The sequence below is a fragment of the Mustela erminea genome, chromosome 2 (assembly GCF_009829155.1).
Source record: "Mustela erminea isolate mMusErm1 chromosome 2, mMusErm1.Pri, whole genome shotgun sequence".
Taxonomy (NCBI): domain Eukaryota; kingdom Metazoa; phylum Chordata; class Mammalia; order Carnivora; family Mustelidae; genus Mustela; species Mustela erminea.
In genome coordinates, this window is record NC_045615.1 from 30,649,599 (window position 1) to 30,673,754 (window position 24,156).

At 35.4% G+C, this 24,156-nt stretch overlaps 1 protein-coding gene, 1 long non-coding RNA gene and 1 pseudogene across 4 annotated transcripts in view; all 3 read right to left on the reverse strand.

Moving 5' to 3' along the window:
* TLL1 (tolloid like 1) overlaps window positions 1-24,156 on the reverse strand; it is a 214,684-nt gene that overhangs the window by 13,447 nt on the left and 177,081 nt on the right. For all 3 annotated transcript variants that reach the window (XM_032332601.1, XM_032332599.1, XM_032332600.1), the window contains 2 exons: window positions 21,189-21,314; window positions 18,391-18,518 (listed from right to left, as the gene is read on the reverse strand). In XM_032332601.1, the coding sequence (XP_032188492.1) occupies window positions 18,391-18,518; window positions 21,189-21,314 (254 nt within the window). The remainder of the gene's footprint in view (window positions 1-18,390; window positions 18,519-21,188; window positions 21,315-24,156) is intronic.
* LOC116584363 lies at window positions 32-18,190 on the reverse strand. The gene is made up of 3 exons (XR_004283173.1): window positions 18,179-18,190; window positions 15,914-15,923; window positions 32-116 (listed from the first exon to the last, which is right to left on the reverse strand). It is a non-coding gene; the product is annotated as an uncharacterized LOC116584363 (long non-coding RNA).
* On the reverse strand, window positions 6,000-6,145 carry LOC116585448 (annotated as a pseudogene).

Consider the following 24,156-nt stretch of genomic DNA (forward strand, 5'->3'; position numbering starts at 1 on the left):
AATAGAAAATCGACCACTTCCTGAAAATTTATCTTAATATCTTTCTTAAAAAGAAAAATCTTTTTGAACCTTTATTATTATAGTCATACTTTATCCTTCATGGTATCTAACTTTATCTTTGTATACACATAGGGTTTTTTCTTCTAAAAAATTTTGGGATACAATTTCTTCTAAAAGATCAAAATATACCCTAAGTCTAGCACAGGGTTTATTCTAGTCTACAGCCCAAGCAAATTCTCTCCACTTTCTTTTTCTTTCTTTTCCCAACCAATTTATCTTATCAACTTCTTTTTTAGAATTTTTTTTTTAATTTTCATCTTTACAGTCATATTCCATCCCTTCATCTTGTTTACCCATATTTGTGTGTGTGTGTGTGTGTGTGTATTTGTTTTTCTTTATTTAAAATTTTGGGAGATAGTGTCTTCTAAGAGACCAAAATACTTTCAAAATCAAGTGGGTAGTTCTGTTTCATTCACCAGTATAATATATGTATTTTCTGTTTTCTTGTTATTTATTTTATTTATTTTTTAACTTCTTTTTACCCCATTTCTTTTTCTTACAATTTGTGGTCTCTTCTGAATTGGTTAACTCACATTTTTCTGGGGTCTTTGCCACCCTTTTAGTATTTTATTCTCTCATCCATATATTCTTATCTGGATAAAATGACACGGTAGAAAAACTCACCACACAAAAAAAAAAAAAAAAAGAGCAAAAGGGAGTACTGAAGGTTGGGGACCTAATCAATATGGACATTGGTGATATGTCAGATCTAGAGATCAGAATGTCAATTCTCAAGGAGCTACCAGGGCTCAAAAAAAGGCATGGAAGATATTAGAGAAACACTGTCTGGAGAAATAAAAGCCCTTTCTGCAGAAATAAAATAACTAGAATCTAACCAAGCTGAAAGCAAAAAAGCTATTAATGAGGTGCAATCAAAAATGGATGCTCTTACTGCTAGGATAAAAGAGGTACAAGAGAGAATTAGTGATATAGAAGACCAAATGACAGAGAATAAAGAAGCTGAGCAAAAGAGAGACAAACAACTACTGGACCACAAGGGGAGAATTCGAGAAAGAAGTGATACCATAAGATGAAACAATATTAGAATAACTGAGTTTCTAGAAGAAGAGGGGGGTGGGGGGCAGAAGGTATATTGCAGTGAATTATAGTAGAGAATTTCCCTAATATGGCAAAGGGAACAAGCATCAAAATCCAGGAGGCACAGAGAACCCCACTCAAAATCAGTAAGAAGAGGTCTACACCCTGTCATCTAATAGTAAAACTTACAAGTCTTAGCGACAAAGAGAAAATCCTGAAAGCAGCCCAAGACAAGAAGTCTGTAACATACAATGGTAAAAATATTAGATTGGCAGCAGACTTATCCACAGAGACCTGGCAGTCCAGAAAGAACAGGCATGATACATTCAGAGCACTAAAGGAGAAAAACATGCAGCCAAGAATACTAAATCCAGCTAGGTTATCATTGAACATAAAAGAAGAGATAAAAAGCTTCCAGAACAAACAAAAGCTTAAAGAATTTGTAAACACCAAACCAGCTCTACAGGAAATATTGAAAGGGGTCCTCTAAGCAAAGATAGAGCATAAAAGTAGTAGACCAGAAAGGAACAGAGACAAGATACAGTAACAGTCACCTTATAGGCAATAAAATGGCACTAAATTCATATCTCTCAATAGTAACCCTGAAGGTAAATGGGCTAAATGCCCCAATCAGAAGACACAGGGTATCCAAATGGATAAAAAAAACAAAACCCATCAATTATGCTGTCTACAAGAAACTCATTTTAGACCCAAAGACACCTCCAGATTTAAAGTGAGGGGGTGGAAAAGAGTTTACCATGCTAATGGACATCAAAAAGAAGTTGGGGTGGAAATTCTTATATCAGATCAATTAGATTTTAAGCCAAAGCCTATAATAAGAGAGGAGGAAGGACACTATATCATACACAAAGGGTTTGTCCAACAAGAAGATCTAACAACTTTAAATATCTATGTTCCTCACATGGGAGCAACCTACTACATAAACCAATTAATAACAAAATAAAAGAAACACATTGACAATAATACAATAATAGTAGGGGACATTAACACTCCCCCTCACTGAAATGGACAGATCATCCAAGCAAACAATCAACAAGAAAATAAAGGCTTTAAATGACACACTGGACCAGATGGGCATCACAGATACATTCAAAATATTCCTTCCCAAAGCAACAGAATACACATTCTTCTCTAGTGCACATGGAACATTCTCCAGAATAGATCACATCCTGCATCACCATTCAGGTCTCAACCAAAAGACTGGGATCATTCCCTGCATATTTTCAAACCACAATGCTCTGAAGCAAGAACTCAATCACAAGAGGAAAGTTGGAAAGAACCCAAATACATGGAGGCTAAGAAGCATCCTACTGAAGAATGAATGGGTCAACCAGGAAATTAAAGTAGAACTGAAAAAATTCATGGAAACAAATAAAAATGAAAACACAACTGTTCAAAATCTGTGGGACACAGCAAAGGTGGTCCTGAGATGAAAGTGTATAGTGATACAAGACTTTGTCAAGAAACAAGAAAGATCTCAAGTACATAATCTAACCCTACACCTAAAGGAGCTGGAGAAAGAACAATGAAGAAAGCCTAAACCCAGCAGGAGAAGAGAAATAATAAAGATCAGAGAGGAAATCAATGAAATCAAAACCAAAAAAAGAATAGAGCAAATCAATGAAACTAGGAGCTGGTTCATTGAAAGAATTAGTAAGATTGATAAACAACTGGCCAGACTTATCAAAAAGAAAAGAGAAAAGATCCAAATAAATAAAATCATGAATGAAAGAGAAGAAATCACAACCAACACCAAAGAAATACAAACAATTATAAGAACATATTATGAGCAACTATATGCCAGCAAATTTGACAATCTGGAAGAAATGGATGCATTCCTAGAGACATATAAACTACCACAACTGAATCAGGATGAAAAAGAAAACTGAAAAGAACCATAACCAGTAAGGAGATTGAAGCAGTCATCAAAAATCTCCCAAGAAACAAGAGCTCAAGACCAGGTGGCTTCCCAGGGGAATTCTATCAAACATTTAAAGAAGAATTAATTCCTATTTTCCTGAAACTGTTCCAAAAAAAAAGAAATGGAAGGAAAACTTCCAAACTCATTTTATGAAGCCAGCATTACCTTGATCCCAAAACCAGACAAAGACCTCATCCAAAAAGAAAATTACAGACCAATATCCTTGATGAACAAAGATGCAAAAATTGTCACCAAAATATTAGCCAATAGGATCCAAAAGTACATTAAAAGGATTATTCATCACGACCAAGTGGGATTTATTCCTGGGCTGCAAGGTTGGGTCAATATCCACAATTCAATCAATGTGATACAACACACTAATAAAAGAAAGAACAAGAACCATATGATACTCTCAACAGATGCTGGAAAAGCATTTGTCAAAGTACAACATCTTTTCTTGATCAAAACTCTTCAAAGTGTAGGGATAGAAGGTACATACCTCATTATCATCAAAGCCATCTATGAAAAACCTACCACAGATATCATCCTCAATAGAGAAAAACTGAGAGCTTTTCCACTAAGCTTCTCAGGAACACAGTAGGGATGTCCATTATCACCACTGCTATTCAACATAGTACTAGAAGTCCTAGCCTCAGCAATCAGACAACAAAAAGAAATTAAGGGCATCTAAAATTGGCAAAGAAGAAGTCAAACTTTCATTCTTTATCGTCTTTTGGAAAACCCAAAAGATTCTACTCCAAATCTGCTAGAACTCATATAGGAATTCAGTGAAGTGTCAGGATATAAAATCAATGCACAGAAATCAGTTGCATTTCTATACACCAGCAACAAGACAGAAGAAAAAGAAATTAAGAAGTCAATCCCATTTACAAATACACCCAAAACTATAAGATACCTAGGAATAAACCTAACCAAAGAGGCAAAGAATCTGTACTCAGAAAACTATAAAGTACTCATGAAAGAAATTGAGGAAGACACAAAGAAATGGAAAAATGCTCCATGTTCCTGGATTGGAAGAAAAAATAATGTGAAAATGTCTATGCTACCTAAAGCAACCTACACGTTTAATGCAATCAAAATACTATCCTTTTTTTTTTTTCAAAGAGATGGAACAAATAATCCTAAAATTTATATGGAACCAGAAAAGACCTCAAATAGCCAGAGGAATGTTGAAAAAGAAAGCCAACATTGGTGGCATCAAAATTCCAGACTTCAAGCTCTATTACAAAGCAGTCATCATCAAGACAGTATGGTACTGGCACAAAAACAGACACATAGATCAGTGGAACGGAATAAAGAGACCAGAAATAGACTCTCAACTCTATGGTCAACTAGTCTTCAACAAAGCAGGAAAGAATGTTCAATGGAAAAAAGACAGTCTCTTCAACAAATGGTGTTGGGAAAATTGGACAGCCTCATGTAGAAGAATGAAACTGGACCATTTTCTTATACCACACACAAAAATAGACTCAAAATGAATGAAAGACCTCAATGTGAGAAAGGAATCCATCAAAATCCTCGAGGAGAACACAGGCAGCAACCTCTTTGACCTCAGCTGCAACAACTATTTTTCTAGAAACATTGCCAAAGGCAAGGGAAGCAAGGGCAAAAAATGAACTATTGGGACTTCCTCAAGATCAAAAGCTTTTGCAGAGCAAAGGAAACAGTCAACAAAACCAAAAGACAACTGACAGAATGGGAGAAGATATTTGCAAATGACATATCAGATAAAGGGCTAGTATCCAAAATCTATAAATAACTTATCAAACTCAACACCCAAAGACCAAATAATCCAATCGAGAAAGGGCAGAGGACACGAACAAACATTTCTGCAAAAAAGACTCCAGATGGCCAACAGACACATGAAAAAGTGCTCCATATCAGTTGGCATCAGGGAAATACAAATCAAAACCACAATGAGATACCACCTCACACTAGTCAGAATGGCTAAAATTAACAAGCCAGGAAATGACAGATGCTGGCAAGGATGTGGAGAAAGAGGAACCCTTCTACACTGTTGGTGGGAATGCAAGCTGGTGTAGCCACTCTGGAAAACAGCATGGAGGTTACTCAAAAAGTTGAAAATAGAGCTACCCTATGACCCAGCAATCACAATACTGGGTATTTACTCTAAGATACAAATGTAGTGATCCGAAGGGGCACAAGCACCTAAATGTTTATAGCAGCAATGTCCACAATAGTCAAACTATGGAAAGAAACTAGATGTCCATCAACAGATGAATGAATAAAGAAGAAGCGTATATATATATACACACACATACACACACACAATGGAATACTATACAGCCATCAAAAGAAATGAAATCTTGCCATTTGCAATGACATGGATGAAACTAGAGGGTATTATGCTCAGTGAAATGAGTCAATCAGAGAAAGACAATTATCATTATGATCTCCCTTATATGAGGAAGTTGAGAGGCAAAGTGGGGGGTTTGGGGGACAGGAAAGGAAACAATAAAACAAGATGGGATCGGGAGGAGGACAAACCATAAGAGACTCTTAATCTTACAAAACAAACTAAGGGTTGCAGTGATGATGGGGGTAGGGCTAGGGTGGTGGGGTTATGGACACTGCGGGAGGTACGTGCTATGGTGAGTGCTATGAAGTGTGTAAACCTGGCGATTCACAGACCTGTACCCCTGGGGCTAATAATACATTATATGTTAATTTAAAAAATTTTTAAATTAAGTGATGTTTATGAAAAAAATAGAAAACTAAAATAAAATGATGCTTATGGGAAATAAAAAGAATACTAATATGACTTTAGGCTAAATTATTTTTAATTTACTTTTAAGATAGATGATACACTTATTTTAATAGAGACTTGCAAAGTTTAGTATGTCTTTGAGATTATTTTAATTTTCCTGTGTAGTAATTTCACATATAGGTCTTAGCAAATTCTTATACTTTTTTAAATACTTGTAGCAAGAATTCCTATCAGACTTCACTCATTGGGCCAGAGACTCTTGTGATGTTAGTGGAGGATCTGCCCCTCATTGTAGTGCATTACCTACACTTGTAAGCTCATTGGCCAGCCAACTCCAAACTTTAACAATATGCAGAAGAAAATTCTTAAAATAAAAATTCATTAAATGTATAACTCATTAAACAACACAAAGGAAAGTTTAATTAAGACAGACTGAAAATAGTAATGTCCAAATTATTAATAATTCCGGGAATGCTAGGTTATTTGCCACTGCCAATTAAGGCTTTTTCCCTTCCCTAGAAAAGCCATCATATTTCAAAAAATAAACTATCATTCCTACTAAAATATTTTTAGCAAAGCTGAAAGAATAAGAAAATAAATAATAAATAGAGAATAAGGAAATAAAGAATAAAGAATAAATAAATAAAGAATAAGGAAAATAAAGCTGGAGAAATAGAATATATCCTCGAAAATTTGTTAATTTTTCTGCAGCCTCTGCAGCATAAAATATTTGCACACAAACTTTTTACATTCATTCTTTTTAATACAATTTTGTGATGTTCTCACAATTTTAAGTTTAATTAAGACATATATTTTTGTAATTTTGAAAGAAAAAAATTGACTAAGAATGGTTCTCCTTTAGGGCTGGCCAGTTATCTATTCCTTAACACACAGCAGTCTACTATCACTGGCTTTGGAGGAGTAAGGAAAGAAATGAAAGAAGCAATTAATATTAACTAGGGAGTAGGAGAAAGGAATGAAAGGTTCTTAAAAGAAGAAACAAAAGAAAAGAAAGAGCTGATCTCTACTGCCATATTCCACCATAGTCTACTTTCAAAAGCAAAAATTAAAATGATAATGACCAATAAGCATTAGAGAGCCATTTATTTGTTATAACCATTATGAGTAAAAAAGAATGTTCCTTTCATTCTACCAAAGACACTGGATAGTGTGAAAGAGATGAATACTGCACAGAGAATCTTACAGGAAACAAAGACAAAACAGTGCAGAAAAATACAGTGAACAAGGACATTTTAGCAGAGTGCATTTACCATAAAGTACAACGTCCAAAGCAGGTAATTACTGAAGTTTGCTGCCATTTACTCTGCAATCCAGGAGCAGAGAATGGACTAGAAGGGATATAGAAGACCCTGAATGGATGGTTGGCTGGTCCATTCATTTACCTATCTACCTATTCCATGTAAAGGGTCAACCTCATGGATGGAAACGTGGCAAGCCAACACTTCCGTGTTTCTGCCTCTTGTGAGCTGGTACTCAGTCGGCTTCTATTACACACATAGACACTGTCTCAGTATGAGTGTGTTAAGAAACCAATAGGAGACAATTGGCTTAACCACACTTAGAATTCTCTATTAACTATGAAATCAAACTTCTGAATTATAAAGTCAATATTATCTCAAGAAAAAAATGAACGTAGTGTTTCAGGAGAATACCAACATCTGAAAACCACTGCATGTCGAATAACTGTGTCTTCTGAATGTGATTTAGAGTCATTCAACTATAAATATAAAGAGAGAAACCATGATGGGGGTGATGGCATTGTAAAGCACATCCTTTAAGTAACAGTTAAAATGGGATCAGAATCTACAGACGACGCATGTTTGATCCACTGAAAACCGAGTGAATGAGATAACTAAGTGACTACTTCACTCCCTAATGAAATGCAGGATGTCTGGAGTGAGTCACAGCATCTGTTTTACAGAAGAGAGCAACGCCGCACGAAGTGGCAGTGCACTCGTGAGCTGGAGGCACACTGACACCTGGTCTGGAACCAACTGGCTCCCGCTGTTTTGTCATATTGCTAATAGAACCAGACTGACTCTATGAGGGTCTAATTAGGCAAAGGCTAGTCAGCTGACGTATTATCAAGGGATGCCGACAATTCTCATTCATTCAGGTAGTAGTGGATTATCCTCTTGGAACTGGTAGCAGCTTGTTAGGTCATCTGCAACGATTGGGTGGTCCTTTTCCAGAAGTCAGTCTCACCCAAATGTTCCACCACACACAAGCAAAAGCATGACTAACTCACATGTTAACATTTCATAAATCTGTATCTTATTATCACAGAGGTATCCACATCTAAAGACCTCCATAGGTAGTGATGGTGCCTCAATAAAAAAATATTTCCAGATCACAGAAAAGTATGATAGGGGCCCATGGGAAATTGGGAAAAATCTTAAATATATATATGTATATATATATACATATACATATACATATATATATTTAAGATTTTTATTAATTCTACACAAATATACAAATATTTAATTAATTCTACACAAATATATATATTTTTGTAGAATCCCCAAATACAGTTTATTACCTTATTTTATGACATATGCTGAGCCATGAATGTCTATATCTATATAATGCAGAATATAAGATTTCTAGCCACCAGGAACTGATGCTACAAAACTGCACCCCACAAAGACGCTTCCCTTCCCAAAACATCCATCAGCTTCACAAAGGTAACAGGATTGCTTGCAGAGCTGCTGTATGGAGCTATCTGAAAGTCCGATTTCTGCTGAAATACTACCCTCTTTTGGGGAACTTTAAAATATTTTTCTTAAGTGTTTACACTAAAACTTTAAAGACATTTTAGTATTCAAACATTTAAACTTACTCATTCCATGATTTTATTTCTATGATTTTAAGGTTACTAATCTAGGCTTTAAAGAAACCAAAAAAGAGCAAATAACCATGAGCTCTAGTCAGAAATACTAATGCATTTCCCACAAGGCAAACTAAGAGATTAAGGAGTCCCATTCAAAAGCAATAAAATCGAATTCTCATTTTAGGCTATGGAAAGAATAACTATGTGTTTCTGGAACACCCAAGCACATCTAATCTACCTAGCTGGCCACCAGCCAGGCTGCCATATACATTTGCAGCTTCACATGAACATCTGTAGAGGTGCTTTTATTGAAAATGCAGGCTCTGGCTAAAGGATAAGGCCATTCAGAGCTGCCACATATATTCACAAAGGACAAGAAAATAAGATGATAGCATTTAATGCAGAAATAAAATTTAGCCAGGGTTACCATTAAAAGTAAGAGTTTGAAAGAGACTGATGACATTTGAGCAGCTGTGAGATAATTTAGAGCTCCCGGATCCCAGCCATCCTTTGCGTTTTCCTGTCTTCAGTGAGAACCATCATTTGGTCTCCCATACCATATTGGAAGGATTAGAGGCCAGCAGGAAACATGGCAGAGTGGAATACAGAACTCAGACTTCTGATTCAAAAGAGCTTTTCTGTTCCATGAATCCTCTAAAGCTGCGATCAAATGCACTTTTTGTGGATTTATGGTGGAGAATTATGTAACATTCGTAGGTGTTTTTGTTTTCTAAATATTCCATATATGAAGCTATAAATTGCAACTATGTAACATGGCAAAACTCCAGGATATGATACATCAAATAAACATGACATAAGCATACTGGCCTATTGCTGGACGTTTCTATGCCTGGAACTTTGTTTCTGTTTTGTTGGTTTGTTTTTGTTGTGTTTTGGTTTTAATGTTTTTTGTTTGTTTGTTTGTTTTTAAGATTTTTTTTTTTTTTTTTTTTTTGACAGGCAGAGATCACAAGTAGGCAGAGAGGTAGGCAGAGAGAGTGGGGGAGGCAGGCTCCCTGTTGAGCAGAGAGCCCGATTCAGGTCTCGATCCCAGAACCCTGGGATCATGACCTAAGCCAAAGGCAGAGGCTTTAACCCACTGAGCCACCCGTGCCCCTTAATGTTTTAATATTTAAAAATACTTTAAAAGTACCCAAAATTTAATAATCAGTTATGTCTCTCAGAACCAAGAAAGGATGAAGTCAGGAGTAAAAGAAATCCTTGTCCTTATTCATTCAGAATTTCATCTCTTTTCTAATAAGACTTTCTCCCCCCCCCCCAATACCTTTCGACCAGGGTTTCTTTCTACTTTAAAGCTATTAACACACAGTCTGAATCTCATAATAAACACACACACACACACACACACACACACACACCAAACATATTAGTTTCTTACTGCTGCTGTGGCAAATTACCACAGATTTAGGTGCTTAAATGACACACATTTATTCTCTCCTAGAGCTATGGTGGTTTCAAGTCTAAAATGGGCAAGCAGTGCTGGACCTTCCAAAGGGAGGTGAGGATCTATTTCCTTGAATTTTGCCCATCTTCTCAAGACTGCCCTCATTCCTTGGCTCAAGTCCCTTTGCTCCATCTTTAAAACCAACAGTCTAGCAACTTCTCTCTCCCTGACCTCTTGCTTCCTTCTTGTAAGTACCCCTGTGACCACATCAAGCCCACCCAGATAATCCAGGATAATCCCTACATTTCAAGATCTTTACTTTAACCATAGTTCCTTGTACCATATAAGGTAACATGCTTGGTTTCTGGGGATCAGGACATGGACATCTTTGGGGAGATGAGGAACATTTTGTCTACTACGAAAAGGAAGAGCTAAATGTTTTCACCCTCTGTGATTTCAAGGAAAATGACCACAGACACTTATGACTCCATGATTTCACACTGTCTTAAGGAACTAAAGCCTGCAGCGCAAGTCTGGCCCTCAGGCTGTTTTTGTAATTAAACTTTTATTGGGCCACAACCATGTGCATTCATTTGTGTATTGTCTGTGGATGCTTTCACACTCAAACAGCAGAATTAAATTGTAATAACACAGACCCATAGTCTACAAAGTCCATATTTCCTCTCTTGCCCTTTAAAGAAAGTTTTCTGACAAGCCATCATTAGCTCTATTTTTACTTGTTAGGATTGAGTTTCAAATTCATTAGGCTACACAAAATCTTGATCATGGTTGAATTATCCAATAAAATGGTATGTAATTCTTATTACTAATCATTGTCATAATTATAGTTGCTATTTGGATATAATATGTCAATGTTTATTGGCTTTTAATATGCTATTATGCCAGACACTTTATATGCAAGCTTATTTAATGCACACACAGAATTCCTGAGTATTAGCTCCAATTTCCAAAGGAATAAACTGAGACTTAAAAGGATTAATATTTTTCTCAAGCTAATATGGCATAGTTAGGTTTAGACACAAGTCACTTTAAGTTCAAAATATATGTTCCTAAAGGGCCCCGGATGGCTCAACCAGGTAAACATCTGCCTTCGGCTCGCATCATGATCCCAGGCTTCACATCAATCTCCCTGCTCAGTGGGGAGTCTGCTTCTTCCTCTCTCCCTCCTCCCTGTTCATGCATTCTCCCTCTCTCTCAAATAAATAACTTTATTTTAAAAATCTTAAAACACACACACAAAATGTACATTCTTCATCCCTCCAAGTCTCTGTTAGGTATTCATTTTACTTAATCATCATAATTTTATCTTATTAATATTTTCCATTTAAATCATTGTATATGCACACATACACAGCAATTATGGATGCAGGATGCTAAAATTAAAAAAAAAATTAGATAAAAAATGTAGGAGAAAATCTTGGGCTTGAAGGTATTTAAGCTCCTGTCAGCTTTATAAACTTGCCAACATACCTAACTGCCAGGGACAACTTCCTTATCTCTAAATATCATCTGTGATACAAACCTGAGATAATATACATGTTACCAGTTTGAAATCTTTAGGCACTATACACACACATGTGTCTTTTTTTTTTTTTTTTTTACACACATTCGTTCTTAATGCTATTTAGTCTGAGTACAGTTTTGAGAGGTATGGGAAGGGCCCAGTCAAACTGCCTTTTATATTTGGAGAACACTCCTAGAAATGGAAAACTGGAGAATATGTATATTTTTATTTGTGGAATTACATGTGACAGTACTTATCTTGGAATAGGCCCCTTTTAAAGGACTCTCTCAGGATCTCTGGATCCCAGCTCTCTACCTTATTACATGTATATAAAGATAGTATTCCAATGTATTATAAAGATCAGAGCATATGTCAAAAAAGTATATGAAAGAATACACAAAAAAATCTTCAAGAACCAATATAATCATTCATAGACACAATTCTATTTAACTTTTATATTTAGCTTTATAATAGTAAACTCATGATCTAGGGACCAAAATTAATGTTTATTATGTATATAGGCATAATTTAAGATACTATTATGTTCAAATTGTTGTTTCATATTACTGGACAGTATTCCCTGTGTCATTTTTTTTTTTTAAATCACCCTTAAAGATTTCCTGCTTGTATATCAGATGGTGTACTCCAGCCTGAATCTATTCTGGCAACACATTCTGGACTTTACCCACAGCAAATCTGTCAGGAGAGGATAAGCAGGAACCACTGGTGTTACCTTTACTTTCAGAATATGTACAGTCCCACATATTTAAATGCATGTATGGGATTAAAGATGGCTCCATATTGTCTGCTACTCTCCCCATTGAGAATGCAACTTAATTCTCTGACGCTTGAATCTGGACCAGCCTTTGTAATTTCCTTAACCAATAGGGTGTGAGAAGGTAACATTCAGGGGCTTCTGTGGTGTCCTCCTGGGACTCCTGAAATACTCTCCTTGGGGACCCATTACTACCATGTGAAGAGTATGGTTCTGAGACCAACATGCTAGAATGGTCATGTGTAAGTGTTCTCATTGTTCCAGCTGAGATACTTTCTAACCTTCTCCATCAAGATGACAGGCATACAATTAAAGCCACCTTGACCCTCCAAACCAGACCATACCCAGATGAATATCACTGACCTTGATCACTGCCATGGGCAACAGAAGAATCATCAGAAAAGCACTACTGAAATCATGACCCTCCTTCTCCACAAACCATGGGATATAATAAAATGGTCTTTGTTTGAAGCCATGAGGTTTTGGGTTAGTTTATTATGAAACAATAGATAACTAAAACAGTGCATAAGAAAGAATAGTTGTGTTATACTGCCCAAAGTCTTAAATTTCTGTAAATCTGTAGTAAGCTGACCACCACTTACAGTTCAGTCCTTACATTACTGTACAATAATAGACATTAAACATGGTTGATCACATTGTGAACTGACTATACTTATGGTAAGTAAATACTATGCACAAAAATACTCATATCACTCAAAGGGTACTGAATTTTATTATAAGTCATTTACTTCCAGAATTGCAATATTGTCTAAATAACTGTGATATTTGTAGTCTTACAAATAAACCAAATTAACTGAAATACAGATATCTGAGCCATAGTGAAAGGCTTGTTTCACCCACAAACCACTACCTGCATATAATCCAACACAACTCTATATCAAGGTAAAGGAATATTTGTGTTAGAAAGAACAGTAGGTCTCTTAAAATTCACAAACAGTGGTTTTCTTTATAGCTCATGAAACTGTCTTTAGAAACAATTTCCTTTCCTTTGCTTTGATATGAATAAGTGAAATATTTAAAAATGTTTCCTTATTTTTCCATGGAGCCTAAGTAAAGAGAAGTAACAATATAAGTTGTAAAGAAAGCTCCATTGTCTACAGAGAGAAATCAAATGTTTTCTTTGCTTTATGTCTTTGCCCTGGTGGATAGAGTTTAGTTTGTAACTGAGTATCTATCAGCAGCTCTTGGCCTAAGGGTATTAAAAGATTTAATAATTTTCCAAATTTCTTTGGAATCTATTTTCCAAATCAAGTTTGGGTTCAAGTTCTTCCATGAAAATTAAGAATCCATGAAAATTAAGGATACTAAAGAAACCAGGAAAAATGCATCTATCTTGAACAATGTATCTTTTTTACAACATTTGATATACAATAAGTGTCTAACTACATAGGAAGGTGACTGAATGATTTTAAATGGAATTATAAACAGGGTTGGCCAAATGTCCATTGGTTAATATCTGCTATAAACAGCAATTTCAGTCTTAAAGTAGATAAGATTAGTTAGCAGTTATATAACAAGAAGGGAGACAATGACAGTAGATAGAAGCAACAACACTGAAGTGGCAAGAATTAAAAAATATGGAACTAAAACTTCACTTGAAGTTGGCAGCTGAGGTTATGACACACTTTCTAGTGATCCTAACTGTTAGAGTATATTGAAAGTCAAGTTTTATATGAATATGACTACTAGGTTAAGAAACTGGGAATCAGTATTGTTTCAATTTAGAAACTTTGGGGTGCAGTTATGTGCATTTTAACAAACCTTCCAGGTAATTTTGATGCATGCTAATATTTGAGAAAGCCTAAGGTTAAACTGTATTGACTTCCACAAAGATCACAAAATCAAATACTTAAAGATCAATATGTGCCCAAAGCTTTAGTTTTCTTCCTGAGAATTTCCTTCTTAGGATACTAGTAAGCATGACCACTGTTGACAGACATGTTTTATATCCTGACTTTCAAGGGGAATATTTGCACGAAAATTAAAATGTGCAATTTGTAAAGGAACAGACTATTTTAGAGTTGGAAGGGGAGTTCAATAACCTGAAAGATACAAAACTAAAAAAGAATGAAATATTGTCATTTTTAAAATTGGGGTATATAGGAGTTCTACTTCTTCTTGGATATAGATAGCTGGAACTAGTGTTGCTTCTACCCTAACAACAAGAAAAACCCATGTAAACTTTAAAAATCACAACTTCGCTGAACACACATCAAAGAGCTGAAGTCAGTAGTCAACCAAGTAATATGTAATGCACTGAATCTCACCCCCTCCAAGGAGAAATGGGACACAAGCCCCTGCTCACCAGTCGCAGACCATGGAAGGAGGAGATGTGCTGGGTGCTATACAACCAGGCAACAAGTAGTCAGCTATAATTTTTAATAAACGGGTAGAAGTCAGGTGTGGACTAGAGTTAAGAATACCAAGCCCCTGGGAGCTCCAGACACAGGGGGTGTTAGAACCAACTTAAAGGCTCTTCTCTTGCTCATGAGAAAAATCATGGGCTGTTCAGAAGGCCAAGTGTCTTCCTCAGTGTTGCAGGTTTGGAGGAGTGAAGAGGTCACTGCTATGAGCAAAATATGAAGCCCTGATGCAACCCTTCCCTAGAAAACAAACCTTAAGCTCTTGGGAGAGGGAAAGAAAACCCTGTCACCACAAGGGCAAAGATACAGACCCACTGTAGCCAAGCAAAAAACAAAACAAAACAAAAAAACAAAATAAGATCAACAAAACCCCACAATAAACATGTCTGCCTCTGGAGAAGCACTGGTCACAGGATCCTACAGCAAGAACAGTAGAGACCTATTACCACTCTGGAAGGGACAAGAAACTCTCATGGAAGACCAACCAGAGATATGAGATGGAGTTTGGTCGCCACAGAAGAAAGACACAGGACCACTGAGAAACGCCATCTCTAAGACCTAAATCTTCAGGGCCTACAGTGAAGCTGTACTAAGACAATACTGAACCCCTTGTCCTTGCCACCGGAGCAACAAGCACCCAGTAAGAAGAAACTGCAGTCTACCACTGGGAAGGCAAAGTGTGGAGAGGAAAATAACTCATGGTGGAAGTAAACAAGGAAGCTAAAGCTAAAGTAGAAACATTGTGAAATGCTGCTGAAATCCCAGCCTTCAATTAAAAAAAAAAAAAAAAGGAATTTAAGGCCAATGGTGCACTAAAGACTATCATAGGAACAAGATAACCCAAACTCAGCTTTACCAACTAGATATTTCCTCAATACCATCCACTCCCACACACACACATGTGCTTATAGCCTCAGAAGAGCTGTGTCAAGTTCCAGACATAAAGTCTTTACTGTCACCACATAGTGCTGGGTATATAATAAAAAATTACATGACACACAAAAAGAAAAAAAATACACTAATAAAACAGAAAATAACAAACAGAACAGACACAGACATAACCCCTATGTTTAAACTATGAGACAGAAGCTAAGTAACTAAGATTGGGGCACCCAGATGGCTCTGTCAGACATGGAGCCTGCTTGAGATTCTCTCTCTCCATCTCCCTCTGCTCCCACCACTGTCTGCATACTCTCTCTTTAAAAAAATAAATTAAAATAACTATAAATACTATGCTAAAGATGATAGTAAAGAATCACTTTCTTATACTACACACAAAAATAAATCCAAAATAGATAAATACCTAACAGTGAGACAGAAACCCATCAAAAATGCTAGAGGAGAACATAAGCAGCAACCTCTTTGACCTTGGCCACAGCAACTTTTTGCTAAACATGTCTCCAGAGGCAAGGAAAACAAAAGCAAGAATGAACTATTGGGACTTTATCAAAATAAAAAGTTACTGCACAGTGAAGGAAATGATCAACAAAACTGTAAGGTAGCTTACAGAATGGGAAAAGATATTTGCAAATTGCTTATCTGATAAAGAGTTACCATCCAAAAGAACTTATTTAATTCAACCACCTGAAAACCAAATAATCCAGTTGAAAAGTGGACAGAAGACACCAGAGCTTATTCTATCTGTGCACATGCACAAGAAAGACCATGTGAGCATACAACAACAAAGTAGGGGTCTACAAACCAGGAGATGAGGCATTACCAGACACCAACCTGACAGCAACCTTAATCTTAAACTTCTAGCCTCCAAAACTGTAAGAAAATATTATTTTAATTGTTATAGCCTCTCAGTCAGCCTCTCAAAATAACATTGATGGTATTTTGGTTTGGCAACGCAAGCAAACTAATAAACATGAAAGCTATGATAATGAGTCAAATGAAAATGCTAGAGTTAAAAAACATGGTAAGAGGGGAAAATAATGTGTTAATAAGCTCACCAAGGATACTCAAGACAACCAAAGAAATAATCACTGAACTTGAAGGCAGGTCCACAGAAATTTATGCAAACTTAGACTCAAGAAGAGTGAAAGAAAATTAACAGAGCACCCAAGATTATGGTATAATATAAAACAGCCTAGTATATGTGTAATTTGAATCACAGAAGGAAAGGAGAGACTATAGTAAAAAAGAATCTTGTGAAGAAATAATGGCAGAGAATTTTCAGAAATTTTTAACAAACATCATAATACAGATGCAAGAAATTCAGAGAATTTTCAGAAAAATGAATCCCACAATATTTCTAAACACACACATACACCTAGATACATTACATTCAAACTTCTCATAAAAAAACGTTGAAGATAGCAATAGGGGGAAACAAGGAATAAACATGGGATTTATAACAGGCTTTTGAGAAACCATGAAAGCGAAAAAATAATGGAGTCAGTGTTTAAAGTATAGACAAGAAAATGAAATTGTCATCCTAGAATTTTATACCCAATGAAAATATCCTTAAAAAAAGTGATAATGCAGAGACATAACCTACACAAAATATAAAATGAATCTGTCTTCAGACAGAAGGAATGTTATAGCAGACAAAATGTGGATCTACAAAACACAATGTCTTCAGAAAATTCCAATAGATTGGAAAATCTATTTTCCAATTTCTTTAGCTAACCACACTGTTAAAAAGAACACAGCCCATAAGCTTCAGAATGGTCCTCTCAATCAGGACCTCGGACAGGACTGGCAAATAATCATGTTCCCACAATACTGTCACCTTACCTTCTAGCATCTTTCCAAACAGTGGCTAAAATAAACTGATGTCTCTGTTTGGAAAGACATTTACTGATATTTTACAAATACAGTTATTGCAAGAAACTCCAGGTAGCTGTGAAGGTCTTGGTGACTTTCTCTAATTTTATTATTATAATGTCACATATAAGTAATGCTGGCTGACATTTCCTCCTGATTTTGACAATAGCATTTATGGAAAATTATTAAATTATTAAAATTTCTATATTCTTATTATTATTTCCTTACATTATACTCTTCAAGTATCTGCAGCCTGTGATAAAACTTAATATATATTACCAGATGATCAGGACAGAATGCAAGACAAAGAACACAGGAGGAAAGACAAACATTAAATTTATATTTGAATTTAGGGGAGTTCTAAGGATACCAGTATCTATCTAGGGAAGGCAATGATGTTATGAAAAAATGATTTGTCATTACAAGACAACATTTTTTATAAAAAATACATGTATTTCATCTATGAGGTATATAGAATTGACACAAGCGGTACTATGTTATGTTTATGTGAACAGTTATTTTATTTCTTTCTTGCTGACTTTCAGATGATTTCTTGTTCCTTTCTTTATTTTCCCCTCTTGGTAAGACCATGACCAATAACATGTTAGGAAGTAGAGCCTACTGTTCTGCAGTAACTTTGATAATGCCTTTTAAATCATCCAGGATAAGAACACCATATAAGAACTGTTTGGCTGCCATTACTGCATCTTGATCTAGGAAAGCAGGGATTTGTTCAGTGTAAGTAGGAAAGCATAAGAAAGAAAATCTTTTCCAGCTGCCCTTTAATTCAATTCTATTAAATAAATAATCATTTTACTTCCATGTGCTGGCCACTAAAGACAAGGGCAGTCAGCTTAACAGAAAGAAGAAGTACGAGCTCACTTACTAATTTGATTCGGTGGCCAGGAGTGGTACTGATTTCCCAAGTGCATTCCTTCCTGCTTGGGTACTTGTCTGGCCAGTTGGGGCTGGTGATGAAGCCACTTGGACTGTGGATCTTCTGTTCACACTCAGCTGTGCCAATAACAATAATATCAATCAGTGTGGAAATCTAGCCCAGGATTGGTTTAGCAAGAAAGTAGCCTATTTGCCCCCTATGCTGCGGAAAGATTTTCCTGACTACTAACTAATCACCACTCCAGTCTCTGTTATCATAGTTGTCTGCTTTGGCAAACATGTCACTGATCATAATCAGGCAATGTTAGTTTTCTAGATCACATGAAATTAAGTGTTTACAATGAATTAGGTAAATGCCTAAAAGAAAATGGAATAGTTTAAAATGCTGGATCTGAAAGCTCAGATTTTAACAAAGCAACATATTTTGACAATTGAGGTTATCAACACTTGGCATGTGCAGAATATTTAATGCAATGCTACAAATGATAATCAATGGACTATGCCATTTTCAATTCATCTTTTTCTATTAGCAGAAACATCATTTACAGCTAATTAACATCATTAAGCCATTTTATGGATCATGTATTTACATTTTCTCTCACCCTTAAAGTAAACACTTGAATATCTAAACCATAATTTTAGCTGCTGAAGTAAATTAACCTTAATTTTATCAAAATAAAATGCAGCACTAAGGAGAAAAATAAGTGAACAGCTACTAGCCATGGAAATAGCTTCTAAAGTGATTTTGAAAGCTATTTTCTTCAATTCCTATGAAATTTCTTTCAGGCTTTCACAATTAAAATGACCTTACCTTAAAGGAGACTATTCCACATTGTAAATATCAAACTTCAAAAATGTTTAATGTCAAAAAAATTTTTAATATCCTCAGGCTCTGTCCATTCTCTGTAACTTATGAAGCAGCCCCCTACACATCTTAGTTTAGACTGGGAACTATTTGTTGTGTATTACATATCCCATTCTAAAACACAACTGATTCTCTGAAATTTTCCAAGAAATCTGTTTGGGGCAATTCTTTACTATATGGACAAAACACCTGTTACACTGTAGGGCTATGCAATAAGTGTATAATGCCCAACATAAATGTGTTGTTGCATTCCTTACGACTAGATCTTTCTTTTAATTGTGATAGGTTTCCATATGATATTTGACTCCTAACATAGGAATACAAAAACAAGAGAAGAAATTCAGCTCCTTTCAAACAATGTAGGATCATATAACAAGTCTCAGAATTCAGATCTTAACGAGTTTCTATGTTCAATTTTCCCTGTTCTTGCTTTGCCATATGAAATATGGAGTCCCCAGGATATGGAAATAGTCTATAAGACAAAGCCAGGAGGCCAACTACTAAACTGTAGAAGGTGTCCATACATAGCAGAGGAAAAAGAAAATCCTAACCCTTTACTGGCAGTAAAAATGAACTTTATTAGGGATACCTAAATACTATTCTATCTAAAACCAAGTTTCCTATGAAATCCTTTCTTGAAAATATATACTGTAATAAACAAGGAATTAAGGTCCCAATTTATGGTTGTTACTTGTGAGTCTTAGGGTACATGCATACTCTGCAAAACCTGTCTCTTTTTTCTTTGAATTATCTTCTATAACTGCAAAATAACTGGACTATTCCCCAGCCTGTTGGTTTAACAGAATACTGTACTAAGTTACAAATATCAGAGTCCTTACAGGTTTATCTTCATAAAAGAAAGTAAAAAGAGGGAAAAAAAATCCTGCTTGCATATGATTCTGAGCAATATCATTGGTTCAGTGAAAGAAAATAGAAAAAAACCCCTGACATGGGACAATATTTGAAAGGAACTGAATGGAACAAGGGTCAGTTCAGGATACCCTGTACTATTCCAATGTTCATACAAAGAGATGCTATGTAACTGTGATTCTAGCCAGGAACCTACCAATCTCTATGTTATAACTAGTAACTAAAGTTATAAAATCTGCCATTGTAATTCTTCCAAATTGGGCATAAATCCAAATTAAGTAGAAAACTGAGGAGCAGACCCTCAAAGGATGAAATAATAACCAAGTAACTGTTTCTTGTTCCCATCTACCTCACACTGGCTAAGGAGATAAAGGTATATATTTATAAAAATATAAAATCAGAATATTATAAGATGTTGGGGACAAAAACTGATAGACTACTATTGTGTTATTGGGATGGATTTTTGTTTTTTGGTTTTTGGTTTTTTGTTATGTTTTGTTCTGTTTTGCTTTGTTTTGTCAAACCCATGACTTAGAACTTTAAATGGCATAGTATCTACCATTTTCAAATGTCTTTCCTCTGGTAGGCATTTGAGTTTGATACGCTTGGTATTTAAAGTGCCATCACTCATGTAGCACTTATATGAGATATTCTGGGGAGGGAAATTAAACCAAATGCGAAACATTTAGCAGAAGTCGAGTTTAAATATGAAGACTGTTATAGGGTCTCTTCTACAAGAACCTCGGCATAATGTGGAGCTTTTCTGGCTGCCAGATGGCATCATAGCCACTTCGATGTCTGTTACACAAAGTTATTCTAATGCCACCCATATGTGAAGTGCAGAACCTTTAGGTATGATGATGTTTCCAATATTATGCCTTGGATATCTCAACACTGCGCTTTTCTTTCTTTCTTTCTTTTTTTTTTTTTTTACATTTGAATGGTCAGCAATGATATCAGTCATTGATATGATTAACTCTACTTGGAAGCAATGCTTGACCCTAACTACATGAAATTCTAGACGTTGTCAAGAAAAGAACACTCCTTCATACCTTCCTTGCAGTCATGTTTATTTTCATGCAGCACAAATCCATTACGGCACTGACACATGTAGCTTCCCATGGTGTTGACACACTCATGTTGACACCCACCATTATCCTTAGAGCATTCGTCTTTGTCTAGCAAAAAGATAACCCCACAGTTTAGTAAGTAGCTTTAGAAACAAAGGGTAACAAAGGAGAGTCGTTTAGTTGTGGTTAACACTAGCAAAGGGTAAACTAAGCCACAGCTTTCTTTGATCCCAACATAAAACAAAACCCCCCGAATTTTTAGTGTCTTAGTTTTACCCATTCCTTGTTTAGCTTGGAGCCCTGTACCATGAATTGAGTTTTTAACACTGCTGACTCTAAGATAACAATTCACAGCCTCTTTCACTCCAATGTTGAAGTAGGAGTTTTGAGTAGGAGACAGGAAATGAATGAATTGTTTTCCAACTAACCCTAAACATTTATTGCCAATTTTTAAAAATAAATTTAAAACCATGAGTATTTTGAATAAATGCAAGAACTGGCGATGTATTATGTATTATATACTATATATATATATATATATGCAAGAACTTCAATATATTAGCCATGGTGTAGAGACATAGACTAAACAAGGTTCCAGAATTTATATATAATCACTTTAAAAAAAATCACTCAGTATGATTACTGCAGTTGATTTTTTTGTTGTTGTTAACTTTGCTGCTATGGTTAGCACTAATGAATCTGAATACTTCATAACCATCCAAGACAGAAAAAGGCATCATTAGGTTATCCTAAAGAAGTAATTTAACTTATATATTTGAAACAAATCTACTCCAGCAGACCAGTTTATTAATAAATGATTCCCTGAAAAGGCTCTTAGTGTGCTAGAGGTAAAGGTTAGAATAGGAAATATGAGCTTCAAGAAATAGCCAACACATTCACTACAGGGAAAAAAGCCAAACTAGATTAGCAGGCAGTCAATCCAGTGAGAGGCATCAGCCACCATGCTATGCCACTCAGCTGTCATTCCATGGCTGGCTTGTCCATTAAAGTCAAAACTGGCAGATTGTTCCTGACACACATAGATGATGACACATCACTCAGACTTTCATCACTCCCACAGCATAGAGAACGAAAAGGACACATGACAGTCATATCAGAGGTGGGTTGAATTCAAATTTTATACTGTCAACTGATTTTTCTAATGACAGTTTGTGAGCTCACAGTAGCACACAGATAGCTAAAGCTATTTTTGCCTTTTTATCAAATCAATATTCACTCTATGGAAATGGGCTTAGGAAATGAATTTTTATAGAAGAATCTGATCATAATTTTTAAGGACATATCTATTTTTTTTTCATTTTTGGAGACTGATTACATGACATAGCACACACATGCTTCTGGGATATATTCGTGTATTGGCTATATCAGAACACTCCAAAGGCATACAGGCAGTTCCAAAGTTTGAAAGACTATATCAGAATCAATACATCTGTGATTTATGTGTTCTCTAGCTACCTTTAACACCTCCATTACATTTTCTTTTACTTATTATGCAGCCTAAGCAAAATAAAAGTAGAATAAAGAAAACCATTCTCTAAAAGAGCATCAACATGTATAAGAAATCAAAATACAGAATTGGCCTTGTAAAATTAATTTAGGGAAATTTATAATCATTTCAAAGCCCTGTTCCCTTAATGGTGTCAACAGTGAAAATTACAGTTTATGAGTTATGAATGGCTTATGCAAAATGGGCAGACGGTAGGTCAGACTCCTAACCCTGATGGTGTCAGCCTCTTGCATTTTCCAATTCAGACACTTTTCTTTGTTAAATGGAAATAACCAATTTAAAATTTCCAGTGCCAGACTTACACACACGGAAATAGTTACATATTTCCTATGAAAATGTTTATATAATGAATGTTTGATGATCTTGAAACAACACCTGAGATACTGAACTTTAGTTGTACTATAGGTCAACCAGACTTACGAGAGCTCCCTGGAAATCTAACAAGTGTAACTCAATTAGTTTAGAGAAAATGAGTTCACATTTGCAATTGACTGGTAAACAGATTCTAAGTGCTCAGTGAACCAGTGATGGCAGGGACTGCTGGACTACTGTTTGGATTGGCATTCATGAGCAATATAAAAAAGCTAAGATACAAACATGAACACAAATTATTATTCATACATTTTTAAGTCCATAGTTATTTTATAATCAAAACAATTCCAGTATTTCTAACATATTTCTAACATTTAAACTTCATCCTAGTGGAAATCTTAAGCCACTAGGTTATATTTCTAGGAAGAATTATTTTCTTTAGATTTGACAGAATGTATTATGATAGAAAATATCAAAATATAATATTACCACAATAGCTGTGGTAATGGTAACTAAAGAGAAATAAAGTTGAAAGTGAAACTGATTACATTGCATAGTATATTTATGTTGTTTGGGAAAAATAATTAATAATTTTAAAATAATCTTTAGAGGAAAAAGAAGGGGGAAGGAAAAAGAATAAAAAGATTTTATACAGTCATTACTTTCTAAATATCCATAGTACTTTTTCTCCATTGATTAGTGTTTCCTGCCTTCATCTGCACATTCTGAGGATGTCTAATATAATTAATGTCACATGAAAATTAAAAGTAATCACAAGACACTACTAGAATATGTATATTCTATATGTATATTCATCTAGAGTTCAGCTAAAATTCAATTTGGCTTATGGCTTATGCAAAATGTGGACTAATGCAAACAGCAACTAAAAGCAGCAGAGGAAAGTTATCATGCCCAGCAAAGTAGCGCATATAACTGTGCCTCTGTGTGTCAAATACATATGAAAAGAGAAAATTTCAGTAAACACAGAAATACTAAAAATTATGCACACAATTTACATCATGCAGACATAGAAAGCTATTTAATTCAATAAACATTTTAAGTCCATCCACATTAGTGAATACAGTGAGGTTATTTTTAAAATATTTGTTC